This window comes from Bombina bombina, chromosome 7, assembly GCF_027579735.1.
Source record: "Bombina bombina isolate aBomBom1 chromosome 7, aBomBom1.pri, whole genome shotgun sequence".
Taxonomy (NCBI): domain Eukaryota; kingdom Metazoa; phylum Chordata; class Amphibia; order Anura; family Bombinatoridae; genus Bombina; species Bombina bombina.
The window spans coordinates 36,314,884-36,338,014 of NC_069505.1; the positions used below are offsets into that span (position 1 = coordinate 36,314,884).

At 38.4% G+C, this 23,131-nt stretch overlaps 1 protein-coding gene across 1 annotated transcript in view; it reads right to left on the reverse strand.

The window, feature by feature from the left end:
* Window positions 1–13,610, reverse strand: part of LOC128665816 (histone-lysine N-methyltransferase KMT5B-B-like) — a 220,915-nt gene extending 207,305 nt beyond the window's left edge. The window contains 7 exon segments of the mRNA XM_053720034.1: window positions 411–520; window positions 699–764; window positions 767–877; window positions 7,826–7,888; window positions 7,890–7,972; window positions 8,888–9,131; window positions 13,245–13,610. Of these exon segments, the coding sequence (XP_053576009.1) occupies window positions 411–520; window positions 699–764; window positions 767–877; window positions 7,826–7,888; window positions 7,890–7,972; window positions 8,888–9,050 (596 nt within the window). The 5' untranslated portion in view covers window positions 9,051–9,131; window positions 13,245–13,610.
* Window positions 13,611–23,131: the final 9,521 nt, after the last annotated feature.

Below are 23,131 nucleotides of genomic sequence, written 5' to 3' on the forward strand. Positions count from 1 at the left end.
CCCTGAAACCTGAATAAAATCCCAGCACCTCATTTTACATAATGATCACTGCTTGCACAGAGAGGGATGCAGAGGAAATGTTATCTGGGTTTCACTGTGCTTATTTAGACTCTCAGCAAATTGCTCACATACAACATCAAGCAATGGCCAGCCACAGACACACAGCACAAGGAACCAGACAATATTACAGCATTAGATTCTAAACTCCCTGCATTAGCATGTGCAGTTACATACAGTGATATAGTCTGTGTGTGAACTAGGGAGCAATAAGCGAGAAAAAGCACAATCACTAAATACGTTCCTAGTCACAAGCACACTGAGCAATATGCAAGTAACTGTAAGGTGCATGCACTTATGTACAGGGGACTAGCTGCGAGTATAGACAGTATGGTGTCCTTATCCCCACTTACCACTCTTTTGTAGCAACTATCTTGGCTCCATTTTGCTCAGATGAATATCGATTGCATGGCAAGATCTCAAAGCCACTATCAGTTGCAAACATTCGCAAGTAGATAAACACCTGTAAGACAGTTAACAGCATTAAAGAAGCTGTTTGTTGTACCGCAGATACAATTGGTTACTGATGGGCAACATCACTCCCTGCATAACATTATTACAGTGAGACCACGCCCACGAGGAAATACACACCCAGCATTCCCTATCACGTCCTGCCTCAGACAACACATGAATGAACTTACATGCTCTTTAAACAACTTCTCCTGCATCTTGTTCTTGTTGAGGAAGTAGTGTCGCGCCCAGCTCGCCAGCTGTCAGGGTTTTTAAAGGTTTTCTCTAAGTGCTCCTTCTTCTTGAAGTTCTCAATCACCTCTTTCAGCTCCTCCTGCCGCCCTTTGATTGGTCGAAACCTGCACGAGAACTACTAATTACTTGTGCATAGTCTAGGATACCACTGAAGCCAATACAGGACGCACAGCAAAATAATGTTTTGTCAACATATGTTAAAAGTCAAAATTAAACTTTCATGATTCACATAGAGCAGTTTTAAGAAACGTTTCAATTTATTTCCATTATCAAATTGTGCAGTCTTAACATGCACACTGAGACACCAGCTCTTACTGAGCATGTCCAAGAGATCAGTGTATACATATGAGTCTGTGATTGGCGGTGGCTGTCACATGATACAGTTATATGCACAGAAGCACCAGCTTCTACTGAGAATGTGCAAGAGTAAAAAAAAGTGTAAGTGTATATGGGTCTGTGATTGGCTGATGGTCTGTCACATGATACAGGGTTGCCAACAAATTAAAGGAAACTTTGAAATTTGTTAAAAAAAAAATCCTATTGCCAATTTAAAATTAAGAGTTAAGTGCTATGGCATTTCCTTTTTATTGTGCACTTGTTAATTAAACAATTTTGCTGTATTTAAAAAGGGACAGTCAACACGAAAATTGTTATTGTTTAAAAACGATGGATAACGCCTTTACTACCCATTCCCCAGCTTTGCACAACCAACATTGTTATAGTAATATACTTTAGAACCTTGAAACCTCTACATTTCTGTCTGTTTCTAGATCACTAAAGACAGCCCCATGATCACATGCTTTATTAGCTTTTCACAACAGGGGAGTACTGGTTCATGTTAGCCATATAGATAACATTGTGCTCACGCCTGTGGGTTCTAACAACACAGCACTTATTGACTTTTCTATTATCTATTGCCTTGCATTTAAGCCATGTGATCAGGGGACTGTGTGAAGATGCTTAGAAACAAGGTAATCAGAGATAAAAAGTGTATTAAAGGGACATAAAACAAGTTGGGATAGAGACAAAATAATATAATATGTACTTTATTACTTTACCTGCAAATTTATACTGCAGTGCCTTGTCATTAACCTTTCTTTTAGTTTCTGAATTGTAAAGCTCTAACTCCCCCCCCCCCCCCCAATTCCTTTTATGGCTGTATATATGTTTATTCTTTTGGTAAAATGCAAAAAAGTGAATAGGGATTGTCTGCTGGGCATGCCTAGAAGCTGGGAAATAAAATGCCTGTGTCTAAACACTGATAAGAGGCATGAGTTAGCTGTCCCAATGCAGTTAAGCTATGCAATTCATTTTGCTTATTTTTAAAAAATAATTTTAAAATACTTGCCAGCAATTTTTTTTTTGCAAACTATATTAAATTAGCTAGACCCTTTTAGGATATGCACAGATAGCAACCTGTTTTTTGGCACTTTAATATAACCATGTTTTCTGTGCAAAACTGGGGAATGGGTAATAAAGAGGGATGATCTTTCTTTTTAAAGAATAAAACATTTTGAGTTGACTGTGCCTTTAATGGGCCTTGAAAACAATATATACTTACCTGAAAATTATTTTCTTTCTTGGCAGCAAGACTCCCCAAATTCATTCATTTACATATGGGAAATACTTTACCTGGCCACCAGGAGCAGGCAAAGACACCCCAACAAAGGCTTTATATATCCCTCCCAATTCCCCTACCTTTGCAGTAGTTAAAGTAATGGATAAGAAACAATAGAAAGATACAAGGGGGTATTTGGAGGTGCCAAAGACTACCACCACTACATTATTTTAGGGTGGGTTCATGGACTCTTACTGCCAAGAAAGAAAATAATGCATCATCAGGTAAGGCATTCAATTCTGTTTACTTTCTAATTGCTGTGAGAGTCCACTAATTTATTCATTTACCTATGAGAAACTAAATATCCAAGCTTTGGAGAACACAAAATGAATAGGGAGGGAAGGTATGGAAGGCAATCCTATGAAGTAGGCACCAACCCTTGAAGAATCTTTCGCCCAAAAGACGCCTCAGCTTAAGTGAAAACCTCAAATTTGGTCCTTGTTACATACTTTCACAAAATTTTACATATAGCAGCCTTGCACATCTGTTTAAATTACATTTCATTCTTGAAGATCCTGGAAGAAGAGATAGCACATGTAGAATTTGCAGTAATTCCAGAGGGAGGCTGCTGGCCTGCTTCAAAATATGCCATGCAAATCAAACTTCCGAGTCAGAAGGATAAAGCAACAGCAGTGGCCTTCTGCCCTTTGCGATTTCCAAAATACAAAACAAACAAGGAAGAATAATTACGGAACTCTTTGGTAATATAAAGATAGAACTTTAAAGCTCGAACTACATCCAAATTGTATAACAACCTTTCCTTAGAAGAAGAAGGGTTAGGAAAAAGAGAAGAAACAACTATTTCCTGATTAATATTGTATGTGGAAACAACAATAATAGGTAAAAACCCCATCTTTGGTCGCAGCAAACCCTTATCGCATGAAAGATCAAATAAGACGGGTCACATAGAAAAGCCGATAACTCAAACTCTTCGAGTAGAAGAGATAGCTAACAAGAACAACACTTTCCAATATAAAACTTAAATATTAATAGAATGCATAGGCTCAAACGGAGCCTGCTGAAGAACTCTCAGAACAAGATTGAGGCTCTATGGAGAAGCAACAGGTTTAAAAACAGTTCTGATTCTAGCAAAGCTTGAACAAAAGACTGAACATCTAGCAACCGAGCCAACTTCTTAGTAACAAACAGAAAAAGCAGAGATCTGCCACTTAAGAAAAACTAGCTGACAGGCCTTTCTCTAAACCATCCTGAAGAAATTGAAGAATCTGCAGGGTCTTCACCCTACGCCAGGAGAACCCCCTGTCCGCACACTAAGACAGATACGTTTTTTCACATGTCTGGTGACCGGCTTCATGGCCTGAATCATAGTCAGAGACTGTAATTGATACTTTAACCTAGGCATTCAATCTCCATGCAGTCAGTCTCAGAGAATCTAGATTCTGATAAAATAATGGACCCTGTGCCAGAAGGTTTGGCCTCTGAGGGTAACCGCCATGGAGGAGCAGATGACATTGTTACTAGATCCACATACCAAGTCTGGCGTGGCCACGCTGGAGCTAGCAGTATTGCTGAAATTCCCCTCCTGTTTGATTTGAGCTACGACTTGAGGAAGGAGGACAATTGGCAGAAAGTTATACTAGAGCTGAAGTTCCATGGAACTTGATAGCTATCATGGCAGTTTGGCGCTGATGTGAGTAGTCATCAGGTCCATCTCTCCGGACGTCCCCACCTGTGACTGATGATTGCGCAAACATCTCCAGGTTGAGTCACCACTCTCCAGAGTGCAGAGTCTGTCTGCTTAGAAAGTCTGCTTCCCTATTGTCCATGCCTGGAATGTGGATAGCTGACAATAGTAAGTCTCCACCACAGTGAAGAATACAAGAAACTTCCTTTGTTGTGAGCAAACTGCGGGTTCCACCAAGGTGGTTGATGTAGGCTTGAACCAAAATATCATCCAAGTAAGGTGACACAGCAATCCCCCTGCAATCTGATACTGCAACAAGTGCTCCTAGGACCTTCATGAAAAAAAAGGGAAGAGCTATGAACTGATAATCATTGTCCAGGAAGGCAAATTGAAGGAATTGATGATGATCCTTGTGGATGGGAATATGCAGATACACATCCTTTAGATCGATGTGGTCAAGAACTGAAACCTCCTGGACCAGAGGATGATAGATCTGATGGTTTTCCATCTTGAAAGTCGAACCTTCAAAAACTTGTTTAAACACTTCAGATCGGAACTATGAACAGGCTGGGAATAGAAAAACCTTTTCCCCTCTCTGTGAGAGGAACTGGAAAAACAACTCCATGGATAACCGTTCCGCCACACAACCAATAGACGACTACTCTTTCTCTGACCTCCCTGTGATCCTTGATCGGTAGGAACTTGTCCCCTTGGGGGATTGAAACAAAACCATATTTTGTATCTCCAGGAGACAATGTCCAGAACCCACGGATCCTACATGGACTCAGCCCGTACTTCCTGAAAGTGAGATAAATCTGCCCCCTACTAGACCTGATCTCAGGTCAGGGGTCGATTTCTTGGGATATTTGTTCTTACTCCACACTGGTTAGGCTTCCAGGTACTACTGGGTGGATCCAATTTGTTCTAAAGGATTGTTCCTCTGAGTCCTGTTCTGAAGAAAGGAACGAAAGTTGCCCCCAGTACGACTTAGATTTAAGCCTTCTTGGCTTGAAGCAGAAATGTTCCCTTACCTCCAGTACAGTAGAAATGATGACTCAATCCTGGACCAAATTAAGTAATAGGGGCCGATTTATCAAGCTCCATACGGAGCTTGATGCCCCTGGTTTCCACGTGAGCCTTCAGGCTCACCGGAAACAGAAGTTATGAAGGCAGCGGTCTAAAGACCACTGCTCCATAACTTTCCTGCCTGCTCTGAGGCAGTGACAGAAATCATCCCGATTGAATATGATCGGGCTGTTTGACACCCCCTGCTAGCAGCCGGTTGGGGCCACGAATCTGCAGGGGGGCAGTATTGCACCAGCAGTTCAGAAGAACTGCTGGTGCAATGATAAATGCCAACAGTGTATCATGTCCGCTCGCACTATAATAAATATACCCCATACACTTAAAGGCTAGAGATAAGAGTCTCGACTTGGATACCATAACTGCAGACCAGGACTTGAGCCAGAGAGCTCTACGTGCCAATACCCGCAAGACCAGAGGTCTTGGTGTTGAGGCGAATAATCTGGATAATTGCGTCTCAAATAAAAAGAATTGGCTGTTTTCAGAGCCGTAATTCGATCCTGAATATCCTCCAGTGGCAACTCCACGAAATCAGTTCGGATACAGGAATCACACCAATAGGTGGCAGCACCAGCCATCCGCTGCAGCGGGCTGAAAAAGCAAACCAGACTGAAGGAAGACTTTCCTAAGGTATCCCTCTATAGTTCTATTCCCATAGGATCTTAAATGAGGCACTATCCTCTAGAGGAATAGTAGTATGTTTCACCAGAGTGGAAATGGCCCCCTAACTACTTAGGGGACAGGTAGTCCACAAGGATTATCTGAACCTGAAACATTTTCTTAAAATGTTGGAGGAGAAAAAGGAACCCTAGGCTTTTCCAATTCTTAGAAATAATGTCCGCTACTAGAGAAGGGACTGGGACACCTCAGGGTTCTTAGTTATAGGCCTATAGACAGTCTATTTTGTAAATCCATTTGCCCTCAGCCGGTTTAGACTCGGAAACATCCAGCGTCGGATAACACCCTCCTTAAGTAAAATACCGTAGGTTGTTCAATATTAAACCTGACGTTACTTCTTCTGATTCCTGAGTTTTTTCAGCTGAGACAAAGAAAGATAACCTCCTAGTCAGAAAGTTGAGCATTACTGGTTACAGTAGTTTCCAAAGAACTACTGGATTTAACCCCAGAAGAGTTATTTTGACCTTTCTCTTCAGTTTTTCCAGCAACAGGCATAGCACTCAGGGCAGAAGTAACTGCGGATTATAATTGGGCTGTAAAATCAGCATTATACTACTTTGAATAACATACATTTGTTAAATTCAATTAAATCTTCTGACCTATAGTGTCCTGAAAACATTCAGATTCCTCCATGCTTGAATACCTATCACAATAAGATTAAAAGATCTTTCAACGCTTTAGTATAAATATTAAAGTTGAAAAACCACCAATCCCCTTCAATTGAGCCCTTTGGGCAAGTGTCTCACAACCCCCGGACATGCTCCTTCCTAGACGCTTCTACAGACCAAACTGCTCAGCACTGCTCTCGATGAGGTAAAAAGGCAGAGCTTAGGGGAGTGTGGTTCGCTCCAACACTCCACCACTAAGTTTATTAGATATGACTGCGGCTGAACCAAACACTCTAACACAGCTTGCACCAAAGCACTATCATAAAACAAACCGGTGCCGCTGTTGTCTGTGACTGCCAGATTTAAGGACCCAAGCAATGTTAAAAAAAAAAAAAGGGAATTCAATAAAACATATTTGTGGTCCCTCTGTGTATACCCTCCACAGGAGAAAATTACAGGCCTGGAAAAACGTCACATAATCTACTTATTGAGCACAAATTAAACAGATTCCTGAGAGTCACTTTTAAACTACCGTTAGCACTTACACTTAGGACCTTTTGGGCCTACCCCCACGGGAGTGAATCACCCATATCCCCTGTCTCTAGTTAGGGGACTTAAAATTATCCCTCTTAGAGCCACAGTATTCCCAATATAGGCAACAAGCCATCTAGGGTGCAACAAAGGAAAATAAAAGCTTACCAGGACGAGTCTTCCAAACTGAGCTCTGCCCTACAGATGATTTCAGCATCACTGACACCGGTAACTGTGTAAAGGGGAGAACGACTCAGAGTACTGGTAAAGTGGCATGAGAACTACCAGCAGCCAACAGACATTACCAAGAGGATTACAGGTTCTAACTTCCCCTGCCCTCTCTTGTAAAAACAGTCCATACAAGGACAAAATTGTAAATCCTAACAAAGCACCTCTTCTCTGCCTACCTCCATGAAACGAGGCAAAGAATTACTGAGAGGGTAGGGGATTGGAAGGGATATATAAAGCCTTCTTAGGGGTGTCTTTGCCTTCTCCTGGTGGCCAGGCAAGGTATTTCCCATAGGTAAATGAATGAATTTGTGGACTCTCACTACCATTAGAAAGAAAGATGTTTTTGCACAAAAAGTTAAGTTAGATGTTTAAACCGATGGTACAAGTAGAAAGGAAATGCATAATTGAACACACTTGATACTCAAATGTCAGCTGTTCACTGGGGATGACAACTCCTACTGCCGTGTTGGGAGATAGGGATATTCTTAACTAGCATGAAAACAAACTGCAGTTTTATTCAAGATGGGAATTATTGTTCTGCAAAAATCGAATACATTTATAAAGCTCTTTCGCATGCAGCAGTTATGAAAAAATTACTTTATTGTCCTAATCCCACTTGATACATAATTTTCTGCAAATAAACATGTAGCACTTTGAAGTAACAAATACCTGGTGTTTCATTTTGTGCGTCTGAAATCCCAAATAGGGATCCAGCACCAGACTTGTCGCCAGGGTCATCATTTTCACACAGCTCCTTAGCCGTCATTCCTGATGATGGCACGTAGCGAGTTGGCGTTTCAAATGCAGATGGACTACCTGCAATATGTTATCGATGCAAAGAGGAAGAAAAAAAGTAGAGAAGGAAGATGAAATCTCATGCACATTAACAAGTGATACACAAAACATCTGACTCAAATGCCCAGAGAGCTAATTGTGCCGCTCGTGGCCTTGTGGCTATAAAGTGACGGATTTGTGAATCTCAACTACTACAATGTAACCTAGGTACCAATATGGCAGCACCATGATTAGCAGGAGGTGAATAAGATGTATTTAGTGTATAATATGCAGCAACTCTCCTTCACATACCTGCAGAGTAACCTATGTACCAATATGTCAGCACCATGATTAGCAGGAGGTGCATGAGATGTATTTAGTTTTTAATGTGTAGTAACTCTCCTTTACATACCTGCAGCGTAACCTAGGAACTAATATGGCAGCACCATGATTATCAAGAGATATATTTAGTGTCTAATGTGCAGTAACTCTCCTTCATATACCTAAAGTGTTACCTATAACACTACAGCAGCCCCATGATTAGCGGGAGGTGAATGAGATGCATTTAGTGTGCAGTAACTCACCCCCAGATACCTGCAGTGTAACCCAAGTCCAAATGGGGCAGCACAATAATTAGCAGGAGGTGAATGAGATGTATTTAGTGTAAAATATGCAGTAACTCTCCTTCAAATACCTGCAGTGTAACCTAGGTACCAATATGACAGCACCATTAACAGCGGGATGACCATGAGATGTATTTAGTGTTAAATATGCAGTAACTCTCCCTTCACATACCTGCAGTGTAACCTAGGTACCAATATGTCAGCAGAAGATTAGCGGGAGGTACATGAGTGGTATGTGGGGGTAATGTCCCTTTATGCAGAAACACATTTAAGTTACTGTGTATGAGACAGTTGGGCACTTATAAGCTAGAGTTAGGGAAAGAGAGATACTTACATCTGCTGGATCGACGATCGGGGCCATTTTTGCTGCCTCTGAGGTTCTCTCTCTCCCAGAGCTGTGCGACTTGCTGTGTGTTCTGCTGGTGCTCAGAAGACAACCTGCTCCCATGTCTCCTCCCATTCACTACCATGGTTTTGGATTCGCCCAACCACTTCATGCCAACATAAGACCTGACCTAGTTGCATTTAGTCACCCTCTGAAGAGGCCCTGAGAAACGGGTCGACAAGTCTGGCTGCACCTGTAGTGAAACATATGGGGCAAGGTCTGTTGTAAGGACACAATTTAAAGACTTCTGCTCATAAAGCCATTGGTGGTAGTAACTAAAGTGTATCTCTATTTTAGTATTTAGATATGGGACTACAGAGAGCCCATAAACCAACCATTGCTCCCCATACCCAGTAACATGACCCTAAAATACCCCTAGGAATACTTGTACAGAAAGTGTGTGAGAGATCAGCACATACCAGCGCCAACACTAAGCAGGCTGCAGGGATAGAGACAGGTCCCAATCACAGTATTAAGCAAACAAAAGGCAGCAGCACCAGTGAAAAATAATCCTTTATTTAGGACAAAAGAGAAACAAAACACAACGTTTCAGAGCTCATGCGTCCACATGACTAAGGGGTGAGCCCCGAAACGTTGTGTTTTGTTTCTCTTTGTCCTAAATAAAGGATTATTTTTCACTGGTGCTGCTGCCTTTTGTTTGCTTATCCTAGGAATACTTGTGCCATTTATCTCACAGCTGTATTACCTAAGTTCACTGCTAGCTGCCCTGTGACCTAAGACACCAACAATTATCCTATCCCAATGGCCCTGTGCTTTAGCTACTCTCCCCCAATGGCCCTGTGCTTTAGCTACTCTCCCCCAATGGCCCTGAGCTTTAGCTACTCTCCCCCAATGGCCCTGTGCTTTAGCTACTCTCCCCCAATGGCCCTGTGCTTTAGCTACTCCTCCCCCAATGGGCCCTGTGCTTTAGCTACTCTCCCCCCAATGGCCCTGTGCTTTAGCTTACTCTCCCCCAAGGCCCTGTGCTTTAGCTACTCTCCCCCAATGGCCCCTGTGCTTTAGCTACTCTCCCCCCAATGGCCCTGTGCTTTAGCTACTCTCCCCCAATGGCCCTGTGCTTTAGCTACTCTCCCCCAATGGCCCTGTGCTTTAGCTACTCTCCCCCAATGGCCCTGTGCTTTAGCTACTCTCCCCCAATGGCCCTGTGCTTTAGCTACTCTCCCCCAATGGCCCCTGTGCTTTAGCTACTCTCCCCCAATGGCCCTGTGCTTTAGCTACTCTCCCCCAATGGCCCTGTGCTTTAGCTACTCTCCCCCAATGGCCCTGTGCTTTAGCTACTCTCCCCCAATGGCCCTGTGCTTTAGCTACTCTCCCCCAATGGCCCTGTGCTTTAGCTACTCTACCCCAATGGCCCTGTGCTTTAGCTACTCTACCCCAATGGCCCTGTGCTTTAGCTACTCTACCCCAATGGCCCTGTGCTTTAGCTACTCTACCCCAATGGCCCTGTGCTTTAGCTACTCTACCCCAATGCCCCTGTACTTTAGCTACTCTTTTTTATTGGACTGCTGGAACTCTTATGTCACAAGGAGGGCTGGGACTGAATTTGAACACAAGTGTAGCTTATCGCAAATGTGGCGGTTTTAGCGTTTGGGCGAGTGTTTCTTTTCATATGTTTTCTTTGTACCGAGTGATTTGACTATTAACCATTTTAATCTATCTTATTATTTCCTGGTCCATCATTAAATGGAGGTTTCATACATGAGCTTTTTCACTTATAGCTCCACAAGTGTAAGTAAGATACATTCCACTTATCTGCACTACCTTATAGGACTTCACTATATGTTGTTTCCTTTTCTAAGGATATTGGCATTGTATACCTGGGGATTGTATATCCTTCCACAAGTGCTTTTGTTGTGATTAATTACAAGTTTACACATTTTATTTACTTGTTTTTGTTTCTATTGGACAAAATATGCTACAGCACCAGTCTGCCAAAAATTAGCCGTGCACGAGTATGCTACAGCGCCAGGTATTAGCTGTGTATCATGGGTATGCTACAGCGCCAGGTATTAGCTGTGTATCATGGGTATGCTACAGCGCCAGGTATTAGCTGTGCATCATGGGTATGCTACAGCGCCAGGTATTAGCTGTGTATCATGGGTATGCTACAGCGCCAGGTATTAGCTGTGTATCATGGGTATGCTACAGCGCCAGGTATTAGCTGTGTATCATGGGTATGCTACAGCGCCAGGTATTAGCTGTGTATCATGGGTATGCTACAGCGCCAGGTATTAGCTGTGTACGGATAGGCTACAGCGCCAGGCTGCCAGGAATTACCTGTGCATGAATATCATACATTAGCTGTGCACATGTATGATCCAATGCCAGTGGTATACAGAGATTTTGCTTAGCAAATAATCCCGGCAGCAGTTAGGATTTGCCATGTACATGAGCTGTGGCGATAAACAGCCAGAGAACTCATTACTTGTTTCTGGCTGCCATCTTGTGGCCACACTGGAACTGCAAGAAATAAGCTGGCAGCCATGACTTAACTCCTTCATTGCCATTCACTTCTGTCCCTTCGTCATCAGAAGCCAGTCACACTACAGAAACAAGAGGGCAGATTATTTAGCTAATCCAATAAAAAAGGCCACAGCTCCTAGCCTCCCTGAGGTCCGACTATCTTAATATTAACCCCTTGACTGCTGAATACTGGTGACGTTGGTATTGCTGCACACATTACAGGAAGCTAAACATCACAAACTGCCAAGCGATACATTCAGGAAACAAAAACACCACCCGCCTCTTCTTCCCAGCAGCCAATCAAACGGCACAAACCATTTAAATGGATTTAAAAGCCCTGACGTGCTGTTTAACAGGTGGGTGAAATAAATCTGTTTATTAAAAGCTCAGTATTGAGAAAGGGAACAGATTAACATGGTCCACTGCCAAAGCAGGAATGAGGGGCCTGTGTACCTCTTACAGGGCACAACCCGCTGACATCAGACACAAGGCGGCGTCCTGCTCCTCATCCCATCAAAATTACCAGATTCCAGAAGGATTTAACCCCAGGGCTGCTAGAGGCCTGGTAGCTGAAGCAGTGGACACTGCATTGTGCCAGATAAAGGGTTAATAAAAGGGTATGGTTTTATACCAGATACAGAGGTTAAACCCTATTAGTATTAGCAATGGTAAAAGTATTATGGTGTGATATTACACTGGTTAGTGCAGATCTAATCTCATCACCCAACTGAAATACACTATATTACTTATTCCTATACTAGCACTGCACAGACAGCTTAGGTGAGGATAAAAGCAGTAACATAAGGATGAGGTGCAGTACATAAGGTAAAGTGGCACTCATAGAACATACAGGGGGACTCATGACCTGGGAAATATATAAAGCACCTTTATAGGGTGTAGCGCAGTAGGACAGACTACTTATAGAAACAAATACAGAGGGGAGTACCAGGGGATAAACAAAGCACCTACATATACTATAGAGTATGGGGGGGAGCCACATACCAGGGGAGATGAAATAGGATAAATATTGCACATACATAGGGTGTAGTGCAGTACAGGGAATAGGGGGACACTTAGAGAGACAAGTAACAGGGGTTAAATAAAGCATCTACATAGTGGCGTAGTACAGGGAGACAGGGGACACTTATAGACACACATAACAGAAGAGGTGATGGGGTAAATTATAGCAACTACATAGGGGTGTAGCACAGTACAGAGGGATAGGGGACTTTTATAGACCACCATAACAGGGGAGGTAACCTGTGTGGGGGGTAAATATGGCACCTACATAGGTTGTAGCGCAGTACAGAGGGTAAAAGGGGGCACTAAGACACAAATAACAGGGGAGGTGACGGGTGGGGGATAAATATAGCACCTACTTAGGGTGTAGCTCAGTATAGAGCTAAAGGGGACACATAACAGGGGGGGTGGGGGATAAATATAGCACCTACTTAGGGTGTAGCTCAGTATAGAGGTAAAGGGGACACATAACAGGGGGGGTGGGGGGATAAATATAGCACCTACTTAGGGTGTAGCTCAGTATAGAGCTAAAGGGGGACACATAACAGGGGGGGTGGGGGATAAATATAGCACCTACTTAGGGTGTAGCTCAGTATAGAGCTAAAGGGGACACAAATAAACTGCGGAGGTGACGGGTGTGGGGGTAAATATAGCACCTACATAAGATGTAGCGCAGTACAGGGCCCAATCACTCAGGCATTCTGGGATAAGTGATGATCAGGTAGGTCGGTTACATGACAGAACCCGAAGGATCCAGCCTTTGTCAAACTAATATGGATACAAGAAATAATAAAGCTATTACCTTGTGTCGGTGGTCGTCGGCTCCGCGAGTTATTGGTGCCTCAGTGAGGGCAGCTCCCTGTAATTACACGGTAATTAGTTTACTGGTAAATAACAATAATGTCGCTATATACTGATATATATAATACAGAGCAGGAACAAGTGAGCGCGGCTATAAAGGGTTAATAATGACGGGAAAGGGTTAATGTGCGGCACGGGAGGCTTATATTTATATAAATATATTTTTCGGAGGAAACATTAACATTCAAGATGGCGGCGGGCCGCACAAAGTAGTTCCCGCACGGTGAAGTGTCCTTCCGCCGGAGAAACCGAGAAGCGGAGAAAAAGAACGCGGAGTTGGTATACGGGAAGGCGGAGGAGTATGAATACAGGTTACTAAGCGGGAGGATGCTGTTCACCTGGGAATAACGTAAACAGCTGCCGGGCGATGGCTGCTTCCGCCGGGTAAGAAAGAATTGCGGCTGCGGTTCCGTAACAGAGGCGGAGAGCGCGGAGGGATATGGAATGTAGGCCGGCCGCAAAATATGTCACGCCCACTCTCACTATGTCACCCTATAAAACGGCGGTTGCACTAAACGTTTTAGCAGTGAGTAGTTAGTACACACTCTAACAGAGCGAGCCATACATACAGAGATGCGGGTAATGGACACTGTGTGAGCACAATCTGTTTGTGCAGTAACAAAGTGTATAATAATAGTGTGTAAACACATTGTATATAATAACACAACACAACCTATTGCTATAAATGAGTATAACACAACCTATTGTATAATAAATGTGTAACACAATGTATAATAATAACACAACCATATTGTATAATTAATGTGTAACACAATGTATAAATAATAACACAACCTATTGTATAATAAGGTGTAACACAATGTATAATAATAACACTACCTATTTGTATAATAATGTGTAACACATGTTATAATAACACAACCTATTGTATATATAAATGGGTGTAACACAATGTATAATAATAACACAACACTGTGTATAACACAACTATTGTATAAGAATGTGTAACACAATGTATAATAATAACACAACCTATTGTATAATAATGTGTAACACAATGTATAATAACACAACCTATTGTATAATAATGTGTAACACAATGTATAATAACACAACACTGTATAACACAACCTATTGTATAATAATGTGTAACACAATGTATAATAACACAACCTATTGTATAATAATGTGTAACACAATGTATAATAACACAACACTGTATAACACAACCTATTGTATAATAATGTGTAACACAATGTATAATAACACAACCTATTGTATAATAATGTGTAACACAATGTATAATAACACAACCTATTGTATAATAATGTGTAACACAATGTATAATAACACAACCTATTGTATAATAATGTGTAACACAATGTATAATAACACAACACTGTATAACACAACCTATTGTATAATAGTGTGTAACACAATGTGCTGTGAAGTAACAAACATTACATAACACAACACTGTGTATAACACAACCTATTGTATAATAATGTGTAACACAATGTTTAATAATAACACAACCTATTGTATAATAATGTGTAACACAATGTATAATAACACAACACTGTATAACACAACCTATTGTATAATAGTGTGTAACACAATGTGCTGTGAAGTAACAAACATTACATAACACAACACTGTGTATAACACAACCTATTGTATAATAATGTGTAACACAATGTATAATAATAACACAATCTATTGTATAATAATGTGTAACACAATGTATAATAATAACACAACACTGTGTATAACACAACCTATTGTATAATAATGTGTTGCACAATGTATAATAATAACACAACACTGTGTAACACAACCTATTGTATAATAATGTGTTGCACAATGTATAATAATAACACAACCTATTGTATAATAATGTGTAACACAATGTATAATAATAACACAACACTGTGTATAACACAACCTATTGTATAATAATGTGTAACACAATGTATAATAATAACACAACCTATTGTATAATAATGTGTAACACAATGTATAATAATAACACAAACCTATTGTATAATAATGTGTAATACAATGTATACTAATAACACAACACTGTGTGTAACACAACCTATTGTAAATAGCATGTAACACAATGTATACTAATAACACAACACTGTGTAACACAACCAATTGTATAATAATGTGTTACACAATGTATAATAATAACACAACACTGTGTATAACAACCTATTGTATAATAGTGTGTAAACACAATGTATACTAATAACACAACACTGGTGTAACACACTCCTATTGTATAATATATGTGTTAACACAATGTATTAATATAACACATACACTGTGTATAACACCTATTGTATAATAGTGTGTAACACAATGTGCTGTGAAGTAACAAACAGTACATAACACAACACTGTGTAATACAACCTATTGTTATAATAATGTGTAACACAATGTATAATAATAACACAACTCTGTGTATAACACCACCTATTGGATAATAGCGTGTAACACAATGTATAATATTAACACAACACTGTGTATAACACAACCTATTGTATAATAGCGTGTAACACAATGTATAATAATAACACAACACTGTGTAACACAACCTATTGTATAATAGCGTGTAACACAATGTATAATAATAACACAACACTGTGTGTAACACAACCTATTGTATAATAGCGGTTGTAACACAATGTATACTAATAACACAACACTGTGTAACACAACCTATTGTAAATAGCATGTAACACAATGTATACTAATAACACAACACTGTGTAACACAACCTATTGTATAATAATGTGTTATACAATGTATAATAATAACACAACACTGTGTGTAACACAACCTATTGTATAATAGCGTGTAACACAATGTATACTAATAACACAACACTGTGTAACACAACCTATTGTAAATAGCATGTAACACAATGTATACTAATAACACAACACTGTGTAACACAACCTATTGTAAATAGCATGTAACACAATGTATACTAATAACACAACACTGTGTAACACAACCTATTGTATATAATGTGTTATACAATGTATAATAATAACACAACACTGTGTGTAACACACCTATTGTATAATAGTGTGTAACACAACGTGCTGTGAAGTAACAAACAGTACATAACACAACACTGTGTAACACAACCTATTGTATAATAGTGTGTAACACAATGTATAATAACACAATACTGTCTAACACAACCTATTGTATAATAGCGTGTAACACAATGTATAATAATAACACAACACTGTGTGTAACACAACCTATTGTATAATAGCGTGTAACACAATGTATACTAATAACACAACACTGTGTGTACACAACCTATTGTATAATAGCGTGTAACACAATGTATAATAATAAACACAACACTGTAACACAACCTATTGTATAATAGCGGTGTAACACAAATGTATACTAATAACACAACACTCTGTGTAACCCAACCTATTGTATAATAGCGTGTAACACAATGTATAATAATACAACACTGTTGTGTAACACAACCTATTGTATAATAGCGTGTAACACAATGTATACTAATAACACAACACTGTGTAACACAACCTATGGTATAATAGCGTGTAACACAATGTATAATAATAACACAACACTGTGTATAACACAACCTATTGTATAACAGTGTGTAACACAATGTATAATAATAACACAACACTGTGTGTAACACAACCTATTGTATAAGTAGCGTGTAACAAAGTATAATAATAACACAACACTGTGTATAACACAACCCTATTGTATAATAGCGTGTAACACAATGTATACTAATAACACAACACTGTGTAACACAACCTATTGTAAATAGCGTGTGACACAATGTATACTAATAACAACAACACTGTGTAAACACAACCTATTGTATAATAATGTGTTACACAAATGTATAATAATAACACAACACTGTGTATAACAACCTATTGTATAATAGTGTGTAACACAATGTGCTGTGAAGTAACAAACAGTACATAACACAACACTGTGTAATACAACCTATTGTATAATAATGTGTAACACAATGTATATATAATAACACAACACTGTGTATAACACAACCTATTGGATAATAGCGTGTAACACAATGTATAATAATAACACAACACTGTGTATAACACAACCTATTGTATAATAGCGTGTAACACAATGTATAATAATAACACAACACTGTGTAACACAACCTATTGTATAATAGCATGTAACACAATGTATAATAACACAAGCACTGTGTGTAACACAACCTATTGTATAATAGCGTGTAACACAATGTATACTAATAACACAACACTGTGTAACACAACCTATTGTAAATAGCGTGTAACACAATGCTATACTAATAACACAACACTGTGTAACACAACCTATTGTATAATAATGTGTTAGTACAATGTATAATAATAACACAACACTGTGGTGTAACACAACCTATTGTATAATAGTGTGTAACACAACATGCTGTGAACTAACAAAACAGTACATAACACAACACTGTGTAACACAACCTATTGTATAATAGTGTGTAACACAATGTATAATAACACAATACTGTGTAAACACAACCTATTGTATAATAGCGTGTAACACAATGTATAATAATAACAACACAACACTGTGTGTAACACAACCTATTGTATAATAGCGTGTAACACAATGTATACTAATAACACAACACTGTGTGTAACACAACCTATTGTATAATAGCGTGTAACACAATGTATAATAATAAACACAACACTGTAAACACAACCTATTGTATAATAGCGTGTAACACAATGTATACTAATAACACAACACTCCTGTGTAACACAACCTATTGTATAATAGCGTGTAACACAATGGTATAATAATAACACAACACTGTGTGTAACACAACCTATTGTATAATAGCGTGTAATGCAATGTATACTAATAACACAACACTGTGTAACACAACCTACTGTACTAATAGCGTGTAACACAATGTATAATAATAACACAACACTGTGTATAACACAACCTATTGTATAATAGTGTGTAACACAATGTATAATAATAACACAACACTGTGTGTAACACAACCTATTGTATAATAGCGTGTAACACAATGTATAATAATAACACACCACTGTGTAACACAACCTTTTGTATAATAGTGTGTAACACAATGTATAATAATAACACAACACTGTGTGTAACACAACCTATTGTATAATAATGTGTTACACAATGTATAATAATAACACAACACTTTATAACACAACCTATTGTATAATAGCGTGTAACACAATGTATAATAACAGCAACACTGTAACACAACCTATTGTATAATAATGTGTAGCACAATGTGCTGTGAAGTAACAATGTATACTAATAACACAACACTGTGTGTAACACAACCTATTGTATAATAGCACAACACTGTAACACAACCTATTGTATAATAGTGTGTAACACAATGTGCTATGAAGTAACAATGTATACTAATAACACAACACTGTGTGTAACACAACCTATTGTATAATAGCACAACACAGTAACACAACCTATTGTATAATAGTGTGTAACACAATGTGCTATGAAGTAACAATCAGTACATAATAACACAACACTGGGTGTAACACAACCTATTGTATAGTAACTAAGTGTAACAAAATGTGTTGTGTAGTAAAGAATAGTATAGTAACGCAACGATTGTATAAAATACACAACACTGTGTGTGACAAACAATATAGTATTGTATAATAACACAACACTGGGTGTGACAAACAATATAGTATTGTTATAACAACAAAACACTCTGTCTAGCACACTATATAGTATTGTATAATAAGACAACACTGTGTGTAACACACTATATAGTATTGTATAATAACACAACACTGTGTGTGACAAACTATATAGTATTGTATAATAACAATACCTGTGTGTAACACACTATAATAGTATTGTATAATAACACAACACTGTGTGTAACACTATAATTGTATAATAACACAACACTGTGTGTAACAAACTATATAGTATTGTATAATAACACAACACTGTGTGACAAACTATATAGTATTGTACAATAACAAAACACTGCTATGTAACAAACTATATAGTATTGTATATATAAACAACAACACTGTGTGTAACACACTATTATAGTATTGTATAATAACACAACACTGTATGTAACAAACTAAATAGTATTGTATAATAACACAAACACTGTAGTGTAACAAACTAAATAGTATTGTATATATAACACAACACTGTGTGTAACAAACTATATAGTATTTTATAATAACACAACACTGCGTGTAACAAACTATATAGTATTGTATAACAAACACTGTGTGTGACAAACTATAGTATGTGTATAATAACACAACACTGTGTGTAACAAACTATTAGTATTGTATAACAACACTGTGTGTGACAAACTATATAGTATTGTATATTAACACAAAACTGTGTGTAACACACTATATAGTATTGTATAATAACACAACACTGGTGTAACACACTATATAGTATTGTATAATGACACAACACTGTGATAACACACTATATATTATTGTATAATAACACAACACTGTGTGCTATCACACTATATAGTATTGTATAATAACACAACACTGTGTGTGACCACACTAATATGTATTGTATAATAACACAACACTGTGTAACACACTATATAGTATTGTATAATAACACACACTGTGTAACAAACAATATATTATTGTATAATAACACAACACTGGTGTGTAACACACTATATTGTATTGTATAATAACACAACACTGTGTGTAATACACTATATAGTATTCGTATAATAACACAACACTGTGTGTAACAAACTATATAGTATTGTATAATAACACAACACTGTATGTAACAAACTATATAGTATTGTATGGATAACACAACACTGTGTGTACAAACTATATAGTTATGTATTGATAACACAACACTGTGTGTAACAAAACTATATAGTATTGTATAATAACCACTGTGTGTAACAAACTATATAGTATTGTATAACAACACTGTGTGTGACAAACTATATAGTATTGTATAATAACACAACACTGTGTGTAACACACTATATAGTATAATGGGCACAACACTGTGTAACACACTATATATTATTGTATAATAACACAACACTGTGTGTATCACACTATATATTATTGTATAATAACACAACACTGTGTGTAACAAACTATATAGTATTGTATAATAACACAACACTGTGTGTAACAAACTATATAGTATTGTATGATAACACAACACTGTGTGTAACAAACTATATAGTATTGTATAATAACACAACACTGTGTGTAACAAACTATATTGTATTGTATAAACAACACGTGTGTGTGACAAAACTATATAGTATTGTATAATAACACAACACTGTGTGTAACACACTATATAGTATTGTATAATAACACAACACTGTGTGTAACACACTATATAGTATTGTATAATGACACAACACTGTGTAACACACTATATATTATTGTATAATAACAACAACACTGTGTGTAACACACTATATAGTAATGTATAATAACACAACACCTGTGTAACAAACTATATATTTATTGTTATAATAACACAACACTGTGTGTATCACACTATATAGTATGTGTATAATAACACAACACTGTGTGTAACACAGTATATTAGTATTTGGAGTAATAAAACAACACTGTGTGTAACACAGTATATACAATTGTTATAATAACACAACACTGTGTGTAAACAAACTATATAGTATTTGTATAATAACACAACACTGTGTGTGACACACTATATAGTATTGTATAATAACACAACACACTGTGTAACTGTAATAAACCCAAACAGTTAAGATTAAACAATCTGTACTTTTTATCATATGTTATTACATGAATATCTTTCTGTTGAAAAATAAGGTGTAATGTCTCTTTAATATATTTCCATTGTTATCCTGCAAAACAATGGAAATAAATAGTAGAAGTTTAAAATTTAGAGCTAAGGGAGATAGGTTAATAATATGCTTAATATTAACCGTTATTCCCCTGAGTACTCATTTACATAGCAGAAAAAGGTATGGCAGATAACATATGGAGAGGCAAAGAGTATTTGATAATGAATTAAGACTAAAAGGCTCAGTCTGGAACTCAAGAGGAGTTTGTACGGTCAAGGAATGCTTATTAAAGTACCTTTTGTATAGGAGCAGAGTGGTAGTGAACTCACAGAGAGCGTTACAGGCAGTTCTGTCACGAATGAAGCAAGCTGTTCAAACTCGAGCGTGCCTGTGTGATGGCTGTGTGTTTTGCTGGGAGCGGCCCGCCCGTGACGTCAGAGGGAAGTTCCGAAGACACAGTTCAGGAGGAATGCCGGGGTAAGTTGAGTAGCGGTATTAAGCGGAACGCTGCGGTAAGGTCAGAGTTAATCTGGAACAACACAGGATCAAAGGCAGGAGTGCAGCGAGTAAAAATCAAGCAAGGAGAGTTTCCCCAAGTAGCGATTCAAAGGATTCAATTAGAAGGCTTGAGTAATTGACAGGATGTCACCAGGTACATACAAGCACCCCCCCCCCCCCCCCCCACCCCCCCCCTTTTTTTTTTTTTTATCAGACAATAGGGCAACTCATTGCTTATAAAGGAAGTGGATTTGAGAATGAGGCTAAAAGCAAAACCTCTCTTAAAGAGACAGTGCTGTGACAGAGGGGCCCCCCCCAAAATGAACCACTCCGTGGTTCAAGGACGTGGACGGTCAGGATTTCGTCTATGGAAGAGGGAGACCAAGCGGGGAGATGCACAAATTGGCAGAAGGTTCCAGGAATCGTCTTCCGAAGAGTAGCCCTTCCATCGGATCAAATATTGTAGTCGTCCTGAAACCATCCCTTGAATCAAGGATACTTTGTACTTCAAAATTCTGGTTTCAGGCTGCAAGTGGTGGTTGATGAGCGGATGCGTTGCAGCCCCTCTTTAGGGCAATGTAAGGCTTTAATAAACTTACATGAAAAGTTGGGTGAATTTTATATTTAGAAGGTAATTCAAGAGTGACAGCATTACTATTCACTACTCTTGATGATGGAAAAAGGTCCAATATAAAACTTATTTAATTTTCTAGTTGGAGTTGTTTTAAACGTAAAAGTTTTGTACGATAACCTTACTAGATCACCGAGAGTCATAATTAGGGAATGGCTTCTCCGTATGATTATAATAATTTCGTTGGCTAGTTTGAGCTGACTTAATATTATCAGAAAGAATGGAGAACGTTTCTGCTATAGTGTTGGTTGTGTCTGTCACAACCGGACAAGTACTTTCTATTTGGGTATTGAGATGGAAAGTGGGGTGAAATCCATAATTGGCAAAGAAAGGTGTCGTTTGGATAGAGGTGTGATTAAGAGTTATTGTGAGCAAACTCAGCTAATGGGAGTAGGGAGGACCAGTCATCCTGATGTTGAGTTACATAAACACTAAGATATTCTTCTAAACCATTGATTGGTTCTTTCACATTGCCCGTTACTCTGGGGATGATAAGCAGTGCTTAACCATCTTCTCGATTTGTAATGCATTGCACATTCTATTCCAAAGTCAAGATGTAAATTGTGATCCACTATCCGTAGTTATAGATAGTGGTAGTCCATGCAGCTTTACAATATGTTGAATGGAGTAAATTGCGGTTTCTAAGATGTAGGTAGTTTATGGTTAGGGATAAAATGGGACATCTTGGTGAATAAGTCAACTACCACCATAATTGTCTTTATTGTTATCAAAGTTTGGTAATTTCTATCGATGAAATCAGTGGCTATGTGTGTCCATGGTTTTTCTGGTACCTGTAGAGGAGAGTAAGTAGCCAACTGGTTTT